At 36.9% G+C, this 12,451-nt stretch overlaps 2 protein-coding genes across 3 annotated transcripts; one reads left to right on the top strand and one right to left on the bottom strand.

The window, feature by feature from the left end:
* On the top strand, positions 1-9,179 carry LOC108136553 (carbonic anhydrase 2). Of its 2 annotated transcripts, XM_017257860.2 has the most exons (6): positions 1-108; positions 233-293; positions 6,789-7,200; positions 7,689-8,201; positions 8,297-8,433; positions 8,495-9,179. In XM_017257860.2, the coding sequence occupies exons 4-6, from the start codon at positions 7,727-7,729 to the stop codon at positions 8,633-8,635; spliced, it is 753 nt and encodes a 250-aa protein (XP_017113349.1). In that variant the 5' UTR covers positions 1-108; positions 233-293; positions 6,789-7,200; positions 7,689-7,726; the 3' UTR covers positions 8,636-9,179. The 2 variants fall into 2 exon arrangements, with proteins under 2 accessions (XP_017113349.1, XP_017113348.1); XM_017257859.2 differs by having other exon boundaries at positions 25-293.
* On the bottom strand, positions 9,123-11,162 carry LOC108136552 (palmitoyl-protein thioesterase 1). Its single transcript, XM_017257858.2, has 4 exons — positions 10,582-11,162; positions 9,816-9,965; positions 9,562-9,688; positions 9,123-9,439 (listed from the first exon to the last, which is right to left on the bottom strand). The coding sequence occupies exons 1-4, from the start codon at positions 11,106-11,108 to the stop codon at positions 9,317-9,319; spliced, it is 927 nt and encodes a 308-aa protein (XP_017113347.1). The 5' UTR covers positions 11,109-11,162; the 3' UTR covers positions 9,123-9,316.
* Positions 11,163-12,451: the final 1,289 nt, after the last annotated feature.

The raw sequence follows: 12,451 nt of genomic DNA on the forward strand, positions 1-12,451 counted from the left end.
CGAGCAGTAAGGCATGATTTTTTTTATTTACTAATCGCAATTCACGCTGCGCGCATCGAAATTCACGTACTGAAATTGCGAAACTCGCTTTAAATTTTCGTGTTTACGGTTCGTACATGGTTTTTGTTCTTGTTTTTGCGCAGTGCGTGTGTAAATGTGTGTTGGTGTGCGGCAAAAGCGAAATTGCGAGAATAAATAAATGCCAATGTCGATTGTTTTCTAATTAATTTAGCCGAACGGATTGGAAAATCGCTAGCGGTGGCCGATTAAAAAAAGCCTAACTCAATCAACAGGTAAATAAAGCCAGCGAAATAAGATGACACAAAAACTTCCAAACTCCGCGCTCTTCCTCTTCTTCACACTCGCGCACACACACACAAACATGCGCAAATTAGGAGAACGTGTGTGTGTTAGTTATTAAAAATGTCTGTCGCCGCCAACGGAAAAAAACAAACACTTAAAAGGAAAAAAAGCAACAACGCCGGCCGCTCGTCCCAAAAATACAAAAAAATGCAAATAAATGAGCAGAGCAGAGGGCAAAAAACCATATAGAGTGGGGATAGAGCGAGCGAGACAGCGCCATAATTACATTATAAGATTATTTGCTATTCCGTTAATCATAATTTTCCAACCCCTCTCCCTCCCACTAACTGATTTTTTTCACGTGAATTTCACACTCTTTCTCCCTCTCCTCTCTCCCCTTTGAAGGTCAGCTTTGAGTGTGTGTGTGTGTGACCCTGCACTTGGGGCAAAAAAAAAACAATTTATTGATTTGCTTCATTTTTTATGCTTTTCTTGCTGTTTCTTTTCCTGCTTCTATTCCAGTGCAAAAAAGAAACTCTAACAAAACAGCTGATGCAGTGACTAAACTTAAAATACCCTGCATTAATAAAGTACATACAATAATAAATGTCGCGTGACAAGCGCCAATAAAAACGGAAACAGAAAACAAAAGAGAACGTAGATTATGAAAATAGCGCCATCTGTTGGGCGGCGAATCATGCAAAAACGTAAACAATCCATAAAAAAAAGAAAATCCCGCAAATGATGCAAAACTAAAAGTCATTCTCCAAAAAAAAACTTTTTTATAGACTTACAAAACTTAAAATTAAAGTGTTCCTAGAAGCTAAATTATTATTATTTTATTATTTTGTTAAAAATTTGTTAAAAATTTATAAACATAAAAAGGAACTCCTTCTTTTTTGAAATTAAATGGTATACTTGAGTGATTTGAGTTTGTATAGCCTTATTTCTTTTATACATATGTTCTTACATATTTTATTAGACTCATAATAAAAGCTTCAAAAATCATGTAACATGTTTTAAAATGGAATTAAAAAGCGAATAATTAATCCATCTTTAACCAAAAGAGAGTATTTACGATGCGATTTTATTGTTTATTTTTTGTTGGTGGTTTATTTATATTTTAATTGTGTCAGTATGTTAATAGAATAAATCAATTGCAAATTGAGACGCCTTCAGAAATGCAATACAATATAAATTGTAAGGAAATTAGAAAAAGATATTAAAGCGCAAAAAACTTCAATAACCTTTGTAATCTTTAGATATATCATTATAATTACAACTATAATTTCTTTCGAAGAGTTTCAAAATTTAGAAACAGAAATTTGTTTTGATTTACCAAATAGAATTTTATAAATTATACATTTTTGATTACTTACACATAAAGAAACAAAATTCTGCGAAAAGCATTGATTGTTATATAAAATAAGATTTTACTGTTGTTATTTGCTGTAAAAGTATTTCCAAACAATTAACCAAACTAACATGAACTTCAACTCCAATATTTCGCACATGTCTACCCAAATATATATCCTCCTCCGACTTTCAGTGGATTTGAGTCGTTAGGATATTTGTTATTTGGTCGATAGCTGGCTGTTGCTCCTGTTGCTCCTTCTGCCGCCTCGTCAACGTTGACTTGCCCATATATAATGCTAGTTGGACGGCCAGTTGGATAACGCGTTTGATGGATGGATGAGGTCATAGGTGGCTGGGAAAAGTGCACCACCGGAGATCCAGAACATTTTTGGTACCGCAATCTAGTACTCTTAAAAACGACATTTAAAATCCCAAAACCCAAAGATCCAAAAAAAAATTAACAGAGGAAAATCCAAATTTAACTACGTTTTTCTTTGGTGAAAGAGACTTCCATTTAATTTTACACTAAAACACAGACTTAGCTTAGTAATCAAAATTATTTTTAATTTTTGTGAGTCGATCGCCTTTCCTTCGCCCTTCCCTAAACTTGTTTTTTCTAAATAATAAGTAATATGCTTTGTTTCTTGCTTTAAAGAGTATTTTACCTAAAAACATGTGGGAATTTTCTGAATCCAAGGCAAGGTACATCTTTTTCCAAAATTGCGACTATGCTCAAGTGCTTCGTTGAGTAAGTGTGCTGTTTTGTTGACTTATTTACTCACTGGGGCCATCGGTCAATGCAATTACTTAACAACATTTATTTATTGCGGAGTATTTCGGTCTGACCGGCTCACTATATGTAGTACATGCCCATTTCACGGCCACTTGCGACTGCATAAATTCCGCTGATTCCACACGCCCACCTCAGAGACATAGACATTGATCCGATCCGGACGCACAAGTCGTCCGTCTGGTGCGATAAGCCCCGATTCGATATCAACTAAGTGGAATTGCTGACGTTTTCGGTTCAACATTATCTCAATTAGGGGAATTTACACAGCGAAAAAAAACTGTATTACACGAAAGTAGCATATAGTCATGTGACAAGGCAGTTTGTTATATTTAAAAAATTGTTTTTTTGATTCTATTGCCTTAAATAGATTCATCACTTGGTCCATATTATATCACAAAATTACATTTAAATTTAAGTCTATACATGTTATTTATTATTAAGAAATTTTAAAAAATAAAGTTGGTAATTAAATAATTATCTCTAGTCTTACTACTCATAGTCCACCTATAATTTGAACATGGCAATAAAATGATTATTGGCTTAAAGATAGTGGCTTAAAATTAGCTCTTAAAAATCGATGATAGAAAAGTGAGTCGGGAATTTGTATTTAATTTATGACACAATGTCTTTATCGAAGTTTGAACGCAAAAAAATTAATTTGCAAGACTTGATTGGAATCGGAACTCAAAAAGGCATTTGATAGTGGAAACATGACAATCAGTCATGTCGTTTTTATCTGGGTGGAAACTCCAAACGCTCCCTCGGCCACGCCCCTTATCCCGCGCCCAGATCGCAACCCCTCCAAGGCCGTCGTTGACGTGTTCAAGCCACTTGAATCAGTCCAGCACTTGAATGTGGCTCCGTTAATTTTCCACCCATCGAATCAATCCGCTTGCCACCTTATCGATGGCCGAAAATATATAAAAATCCTCTCCACTCTATGCAAATTCTATCATAATGATAACAAATACCGGCCGGTCGGTCTATAAATACGATTATCCGTATGTGTGTGTGTGTTTACTCACCATTAGTCGTGTAATTTTATGCAGATAGTAAAAAAAAAGTTGAGTGCGATAACGGACATGTAAGCAGTCTAACTGCAGCAGCGGGAGGAGAGCCAGACTTTGGAACCCGATTTGGGAAGGTAAGGAAGCGCAGGTATCTCGAACTATAAACCACTTTTAATCTGGCCATATTTTAGGTCGCACCTGTCGTCTACGTGTGGTGGATGGCGATAAACTTAGAAATTCCAAGATAAATTAAATGGAAATTTGCAAAAAAGGATCAAAGGACATTAAAAGCACAAACAAATAGCCAATTTATTAAATTAATTTAAAAACTACAGAAGCCTTAACATTAAAATATAGCTATGGATGTTTTATAAATTGGAATAAATTAAAATAAACAAAAACATTGTATTTTATTTCAACAAACATTGCATTACAAATATTCTCTGCCATTAATGGATTTAAACTCATTTAAAGTTTATAAAAAACCACTTAATAAATTAACAAAAATAAATCTGAACTTGTAATAATTTAACAACTTTAATGTATTGCTTAAAAATCATGCTTTATAACAATTTAAAAAATTTTAAACGATTCGCAGACACTTGTGTCTCGTTAAAAGTATCATACAAATACAAGATAAATGAAAATGGATGTCAGAGAAATACAAAAACATCATATATATCTTGGATAAGATAAGGACAATAGCATCAGGTGCTCCTATATGTCATATCGTTAAAAAAAGATGTTATCAAATGGCCTCAGCACGCCACATTAAAATATAACTGAAACGCTTAAATAACAAATGGACAGTTAAGATAAAATGCAGCGTTAAACTAAAATAATCTTTTTTAGAACGACCAATTAAATGTAGGTCTAATAATAAGTTCTTAATTAAGATAATAGAATCATCTGACGACCAAAGAAGAGTAAAAATCCATTAAAAATGCCTGATAAGATATGAAATAAATTCCTTAATTGAAAACTGTTTGTTGCCCACTACTGATCGATCTTGGCGCAAACAAAATCAAAAATCACGTGAGAAAATAAGAAGATCGGAGGAATGAGTTTGCTATGTGTATGAAATATATGTATTTCCGTGACGTCGAAAGCAAAATATGGAGTCAAATAATCGGATACCAGATAAGCTATCATATGTATATTCCTCGCACTTCTATGTGCTGAAAAGGCCAATGACCAATGCAAATTCAATTCCAATTTCAGCTGACTCAAGTATGTAGTATTCTGGAAGATTCTGGTTCACATTTTGAGTGGATCGAATCGGGGCAGAATGTTTTTAGAGCAGCCTTGGATCGGATTGGGAATGGGAGTTATCTGGAAATGCTTTCGTTATGATCGATTCGTTTATTTGAGTCCGCCCCATTATGTCTGTCGTAAATATATAGCTCGAGTTCCTATCGGTTGGCGATAAGCAGCTCCCCATCACACGTCTGCCGCTCGACTTATTGACACTTGCACCTGTGTGTCTGACTACAACTACTACCACAACCTTCTATATCTCTGAGTGCGTCGGTTGGCGGATTATAAAACTGTCAATTAAAATCATATTTGGGTTTATTGTTGCCAAATATTAAACATTACTCGTGTTAATCTGGCATTATGCGGTTCATAAATCGATAGGAATATAATTTACTTTATGGCCCTCTACTCGATCCAATCAAAAGCCAATCAGCAAGTGCATAAAGTTAGCTTTAAGTTGCAAGCCAAAAAAAAAAGGAAAATAGCTGCCACTGACCCAAAACCAGTAAATTAATATTAAATGTGTAATTTTCTTACCTTATGTGCCAGGTTTCCAAGTTCTTATCTTAATTACTTTTCGACACCTGCCTGGAAATGAATTTTTGCTTATATATATAGGGTTTTTATAGCCAAGACAGCGTTATTTAATGCTTAATGGGAATTACAGACGTCAATGGGCGATTTTGTTTCTTATAGACTATAATTAGTATGGAACTTAAATCATATAAACTAGTTTAAAATATTTAATTTTATATTTAAGATTTAAATTGTTTCTATGTATAATTTAGTGGCTTTTACGTTTTTCCAAAAGACTTAAAATCTAGTAAACTGTTTTTTTAGACAATATGGTTTATGATTATTTCACTATTTAACTGCTAAGGAAACTCTGTGTGGCAATACATACAAATTGAGTATGTATTATGATCTTTAAAAAGTTGTTCTTCTCCAATCCTGCCGTTAAATCTTATCAAATTGATTAGATTAATAACGATATATTTTATGGGGATATGTTTCCCCGTTTTAATGTTATAACACATTTTTATTGCGTCAATTGCAAGAATTTCCCTGTCAATCAATATTTAATTGCGCCAACCTTTTCCATTCGTAGCCTCGCCTCAATTTTGTTTTATTAAAAGTGGAAATAAAGTGAAAATCAATAGATCAAAATGGCTTCATAACGAGGAAAATTGTGCAAACAAGGATGACAACTTTGCGTGGACTATTGAGTAGCCAGAATATTTAAGCAGTGGAATAGGAGAAAGTAACCATTGAATATAAAGACACATCTATGTATGTATGTCCAACGCACTTTAATTACAGTAATTGTGAATCGAATGTTGATGGGCGGGGGAAAATGCATTTGCGGCGGTGTCAATTTTCCAGTGGGAGGCGATGGGCGGATCCCCAGCACGCGAATTGCTAAACATTTAATTGATTCCGTGGCCCTGTATTGCCGACTCCCGTTTCCCTCTCGATTCAGGAAATTACCGCTTTCAGAAACTCGATATTACTAGATATTTCAAGCGTATAAATAGGGCAAGCAGCCGATATATGTATGAATCTGTTGACAAGCAACATTGCAAGTATTGGAAATATTAAGCAATTTAGGGAACTCCAAAGCTAAGAGTCTTTGAAATCTTTGCACAACGAGCAAAGTTTATTAAGCATTTTTAGAAATTTAATAAGAAGAATAAAGCTAAAATTCCTTGAACATTTTCTTCTATTTTTTTTTTTATTTCTGGGTAAATGCAATATGAAGCTTAAAAACTCGCGATTTTAATTTATATACTCTATATAAATATAAGAAGTTTATATTTATAAATTTAACAAGTCTTCTTGTATATATATTTGTGTTCTGGGCTTAAATCAGAGAACCCTAGCTTGAAAAGTATCTACTATTGTTTTTATTTCTGTTTAGTTGCAATAGGATCCTTAAGAACTCGCGGGCTTACTCTATTTTTTTAATTCTTCCTAAAATGTAAAACAATCTCTTTTTGGAACACTTTCAAAACCGATCAATGTAAAGCTTAACTTTTCGACTAATATCGCATTTTGTCTACCTCTTCCAGGTGCCCATCCAATCGGATTTAGCTAATCCGCGGATCTGAAGAGGAGGAGCAGGCGTCGGTCGTTGGAGGCGCCGGCATAGAGTACTTTTCCGAGACGCGAGCGCCCAGCGGAGCAGTCGCCACCACGACGTCGACTTCGCCGCCGCCGCCGCGAGCCGCGCTGCTGTCACCAGCCGAGCATTTGGACGCCAGCGCCGACGATCGCGGGCGTGTCTACAAGCTCCGGAAGAAGAAATACCTGGACGCAGCACACATAACATAGGGAGTCGTCGGAGGAGGTGGAAATTGCAATTGGTGTCGGAATCGGAATCGGAATTGGTGCGGATAAAGATACAGCTACGGATACGGATACGAATCGGGTGCTAGGAATCGGTGCTAGGAGTTAGGATTAGGAGTTTAAAACTGGAATAAGGTGGCTATGATGCACATGACAATGACAATGAGATCAAAAATTTAAATCCATATGTTCCCAGGTGGATCTTAATATCATATCACATAGATCTTTTCAAAATAAATATAAATACAAGAGCAACGATAAAGCATGCAATTATAAGTACATAAATATTTTGATTTTCTTTAAAGAAAGCTAGGTATCAACAAAAGCTACATATTTATATAAATTTTGACAATCAAAATTCTCGCATGAATCCCAATTTGATCTTATATATTTTTTAAAAGACATGTTTTGATAACATAACAAAAAGTAAAAAAACTATTCATAAAGAAACCATAAATGATTAATTAATTAAAATTAACTTACATTTGAAACAAATGTATTAACAAATGTATATACCAATTAGTAGAAAGCCAAGCTTTTGATCTCATTTTAATATCACCGACTAAAAATGTATCAAATGCCTTATATTTGTATTAATTGTATTATTTTGTTCCTCTTTTCAGCATAATTAAATCCCAGGAGGAATCAGCGAGAGTTGGCAATGCCCGTTCAATCCCCCATCGAGATCAGCAACCGTGCCATCGAGCACATCGACGATGTGGATCCGCTGGAGTATCACGGCCACTGGGAGCCGGTGGGCGTGGCCCGGGTCCAGAACACGGGCACCTCCGCGATGGTCACTTTCAGCAAGCGAAAGCAGCAGCCATACATAATCGGAGGTGCCCTCGACACGGACATGTACGTGTTCGAGCAGCTGCACTTCCACTGGTCGGACTGCGACGAGTCCGGCTGCGAGCACACGCTGGAGGGCATGAAGTATTCCATGGAGGCCCATGCGGTCCACTATAACGCCAAGTACAAGGATTTCGCGGAGGCCAAGAACAAGCCCGACGGTCTGGCCGTCGTCGCCTTCTTCATCCAGGCCTGCGGCGAGAAGGACTGTCCGGAGTTCAAGAAGATCACCGAGGGCATCCGCATCGTTCAGAAGATCCACACTAGTGCATCGCTGGATTCCGGTGCGTTTCAGATTTCAGTCCACAACTGTCATAATCTTTTTAACCAAATTAACGTGTAATTGAATTTTTACTATCCCTCTTTTGCCTCTATTTAGATTGCCTATCGTGGATTGGACTGCAGGAGCTGAGCAAACATTATTACACGTACAAGGGCTCTCTAACAACGGCGCCGTACTTTGAAAGTGTCACCTGGATCATATACCGCACCCCCATCTACGTGTCGCGCGGCCAGGTGAGTTTTGGAACCCACTGGGATAGAATATGAATAAACTCATTCCTCTATTATATTGCAGGTTCAGGTGTTTCGCAATTTGCAATCGTGTCCCAAAGATGAGTCCAAAAAGATAGTCAACAATTATCGCGAGATCCAGCGTCCGCACAAGGACCCGGAAATCTTCTTCGCCCGCAACACCAATCCAAAGTCCAAGTTATGATCTGCTTGCCATATTGCATATGGCTGGGGTCCTATTTCGATACTCTACACTCAGAGCCACTCCTTTCCTATCCTTTCCCTTCGTATCCTTTCCTTTTCCATCCTACCGCCCACACAATTTCCTCCGCCCAATCCACTGTGAAAAGTGAATCCTAACTAAACTATTTCTATATGTAAACTTATATCTGTCTATGGTTGTCTGTAAGTTGCTTTTGTTATTTGCCTCATGTACATAGCGTTATATATAACTAACAAACATATATATATATATATATACGGAGTAATTACCATATGGTTACGTGTATGGAATCATTTTAGTCGGACGGAACACGCGGTTGCCTTGCATTGAATATTTCAGAGAAATATCGGGCACAACTACTTAAGACATCTACAAGAGACGTAGTTCTAACGTTTAAGTTAATTAGTTACACAGTTAAAGCGAGAAAAAACGAGAGAAGCGAGAAAAGCGATGAAAGCAAACCAACACATTTTGTATGTCCCAATTGAATTTATTAAATATCTAATTAAACATGTATAAAAGTAAATGTATTGTATCAAAACATGGGCTCATTGCGAGTTTCAGTCTGGAACAATGGCCTTTATCGAAGGTAATAATCTCTCCTTTGTCAAATAGAATATCACATGTTTTTTTTTTTTTTTTTAATTTGAGACCCATCTTATCTTATTTTTCGAGTAGCAGAGGCACTATGTTTTTGATAAACCAAGCCTTGGAAATGGCCAAGTGATCACCTTCAACGCCAAGGAAAACCAGTTTTCCCTCCTTTTCCATCTTCATCAAGCGCAACTGTGGAAAGGAGGAAAATATGAAAAAATATTAAGAAAAATATCAGAACAGGCACTGAATAATGAGTTTACCAAATTGTAGTTATATATATCATATAACAGAAATACTAAGTATTAACATACATTTTGATAGACTTTACTCTCGTTTAAGGGCTGAATGACTTTGTCCTGTCCGCTGGTGTAGAATTGAAACCACTGCGACTCTTTTGGCTGGACAATGGTGTCGTTCAGGAACTTAACCATCACAAATCTGCAAAACAAAATGTTTATGTTTATTAGCATTCTTTAGTATATCAGTAATAAAACTGCTTTGGTTCGGAATTCAATATATTTCCAGCTTAAGAGTTTGGACCCAGTGGACTTTCATCTATATTTACTTCTTCAGCTTATGGAGATTCTCTATGTAGAACTCGTTGAGGTATAGCTCATTGTTGATGTCCGCCAGAAATGTGCTGCCCAGACGATAATGGTTCTCCATTATCGGATCGTGCCAGTAGGTGGCCTGCACCAAATTATGTTGGGTCATTCTGCAAGAAAAAGGGAGAAGAACACAGTTTAGAAAGAGATGAAGACATGCATACTCTATATCCAGAAAACATTTTGAGTAGTATAAACAACTTGTGAAGAAACCGAACACTCAAATTCTGCACATACATATAACACATTTTGAGTAACGTAAACACCCCACAATTTACTGGCCTAAGCTACTTTTAAGGTTCTTTGTTTTATAAACCCGACTCCCGCTTGTTGATTTCTGGAAATACATTCAAGAAAGATGAATAAAAACAAAAATTACTCTTCTAAATATCGAATTCGGAATGATAAAATATGAAAACTATCATCATTTAAAAGGGGACAATTAAAAATTGGTTGCTTTAAAATATTTTTTGTTATAATAATTATATTAGATCTTATAACTCATAGTGCCTTACTATTATTACAGACCTGGTATCATATTTTACCCATGATTGTGGTCTTATATTGGATATTTTTGGCCACCAGAACTTACTCACTCTAAGTGGAACAATAATTATATCAGATTTTTTGAAACTCACTGTATTTTACTGCTATCACAGACCTGAAACCACCTTAACCCCGATGATAATGGTCGTGTGCTGAATATTCAGGAGCACCAGGACTCACTCTGAGTAGGCCACCGAGTTGAGGAGGCGGCTGATGTAGTCGCAGGCGCTGTTGGAGAGGGTCAGGCACATGGGCAACCCGAAGACGCCCTGGTGCTGTCCGCCCAGGGTGACGAGGGTCCTCATCGGCGGAGTGGGACAGCGCTGGGCCACCGCGCGCAGGAACTGGCCACCTTGCGAGAACCCGATGGCGTTGTAGCCCTTGGCCAGGCGCTCGTCCAGCAGCAGCTGCCGGCAGACGTACTCCACCTGCTCGTTGGGATGGATGAAGAAGCCGCTCTGCCAGTCCATCACCGGATTGCCGCCGATCTCCATGGAGCGGACGTAGCCGCCCTTGGTCTCCTCCACGATCAGCTTCATGATGGCGCCCAGGCTGATGGGCACACAGCAGGAGTCGCCCATGCCGTGCCACAGGACCGTGGGCAGGACATCCGGATTGGTGCCGCCGGCCGTCGGCTTCCACCACACGTAGCCAAGGATCAGCAGTACGATCAGGAGCAGTAGTATTAAGGTCCGGCACAGGCACATTGCACTACGTATGTATATGGACCGCAAGACAACACAACAATCATTAATTAGTTTAATCAAAGAAGAAAGCGTTATCGACTGCTTGTAAGAAATAACAATAAGAGCCAATGGTGGAGAAACAGCTGGCTAAAATAATGAGGGTACTCCCCTACTTTGGTCAGCATGTACCTAGCTAACTGTACCTAAAAACTAACCTAATTTCGGCACTTAACCCTGCCTAGGTACTTGAATATTTTATTTAATATTATATACATTAACGATTTCAGGATTTTTCATTTCGGTGTTTTTATTGTTGAATTCGTAATAAAATTTCCAATCGAATGGCATTCACAGTTAAAATTTTTTCAGTTTTTCAAATTTCTGCAAAAAATGATGATGTACCCCCTTACAAAGAAGTCAGAAAATTTGACATATCTTATTTTTTTAAAAACACGCTTTTCAAAATTCGGTTTTTTCGTCAAAACTATATTAATTGTTTTCAATCGATCAGGGATGGATGGCATAGGTTGCCAGCTGTTCAAAATAGCAAATCTTTTGACTTTGGGTCTTATTTTGGCAAAATTACAACAAAGGGACTCTTAAGAAATAATTTTGTTTGAAAATTCTTCCGAAATCCCAAAAAACACATTAAAAACTTGGTTTTTGCGTCAAAACCCTGGGAAATAATGGTCAATTGCTGGAATGTCATACACCGTTGAATTTGTAATAAAATTTCCAATCGAATGGCATTTCCAGCTAAAATTTTTTCAGATTTTCAATTTTTCGCAAAAAATGATGATGTACCCCCTTACAAAAAAGTCAGAAAATTGGACATATCTTATTTTTTTAAAAACACGCTTTTCAAAATTCGGTTTTTTCGTCAAAACTTTATTAATTGTTTTCAATCGATCAGGGATGGATTGTATGGGTTGCCTGCTGTTCAAAATAGCAAATCTTTTGACTTTGGGTCTTATTTTGGCAAAATTACAACAAAAAGACTCTTAAGAAATAATTTTGTTTGAAAAATCTTCCGAAATCCCAAAAAACACATTAAAAACTTGGTTTTTGTGTCAAAACCCTGGAAAATAATGGTCAAATGCTGGATTGTCATACACCGTTGAATTCGTAATAAAATTTCCAATCAAATGGCATTCACAGTTTAAATTTTTTCAGATTTTCAAATTTCTGCAAAAAATGATGATGTACCCCCTTACAAAAAAGTCAGAAAATTGGACATATCTTAATTTTTTAAAAACGCGCTTTTCAAAATTCGGGTTTTTCGTCAAAACTAAATTAATTAATTAAATGAATTGTTTTCAATCGAACGGGGATGGATAGTATAGGTTGCCATCTGTTCAAAACAG

The sequence above is a fragment of the Drosophila elegans genome, unplaced genomic scaffold (genome assembly GCF_018152505.1).
Source record: "Drosophila elegans isolate 14027-0461.03 unplaced genomic scaffold, ASM1815250v1 contig_149, whole genome shotgun sequence".
Taxonomy (NCBI): Eukaryota; Metazoa; Arthropoda; class Insecta; order Diptera; family Drosophilidae; genus Drosophila; species Drosophila elegans.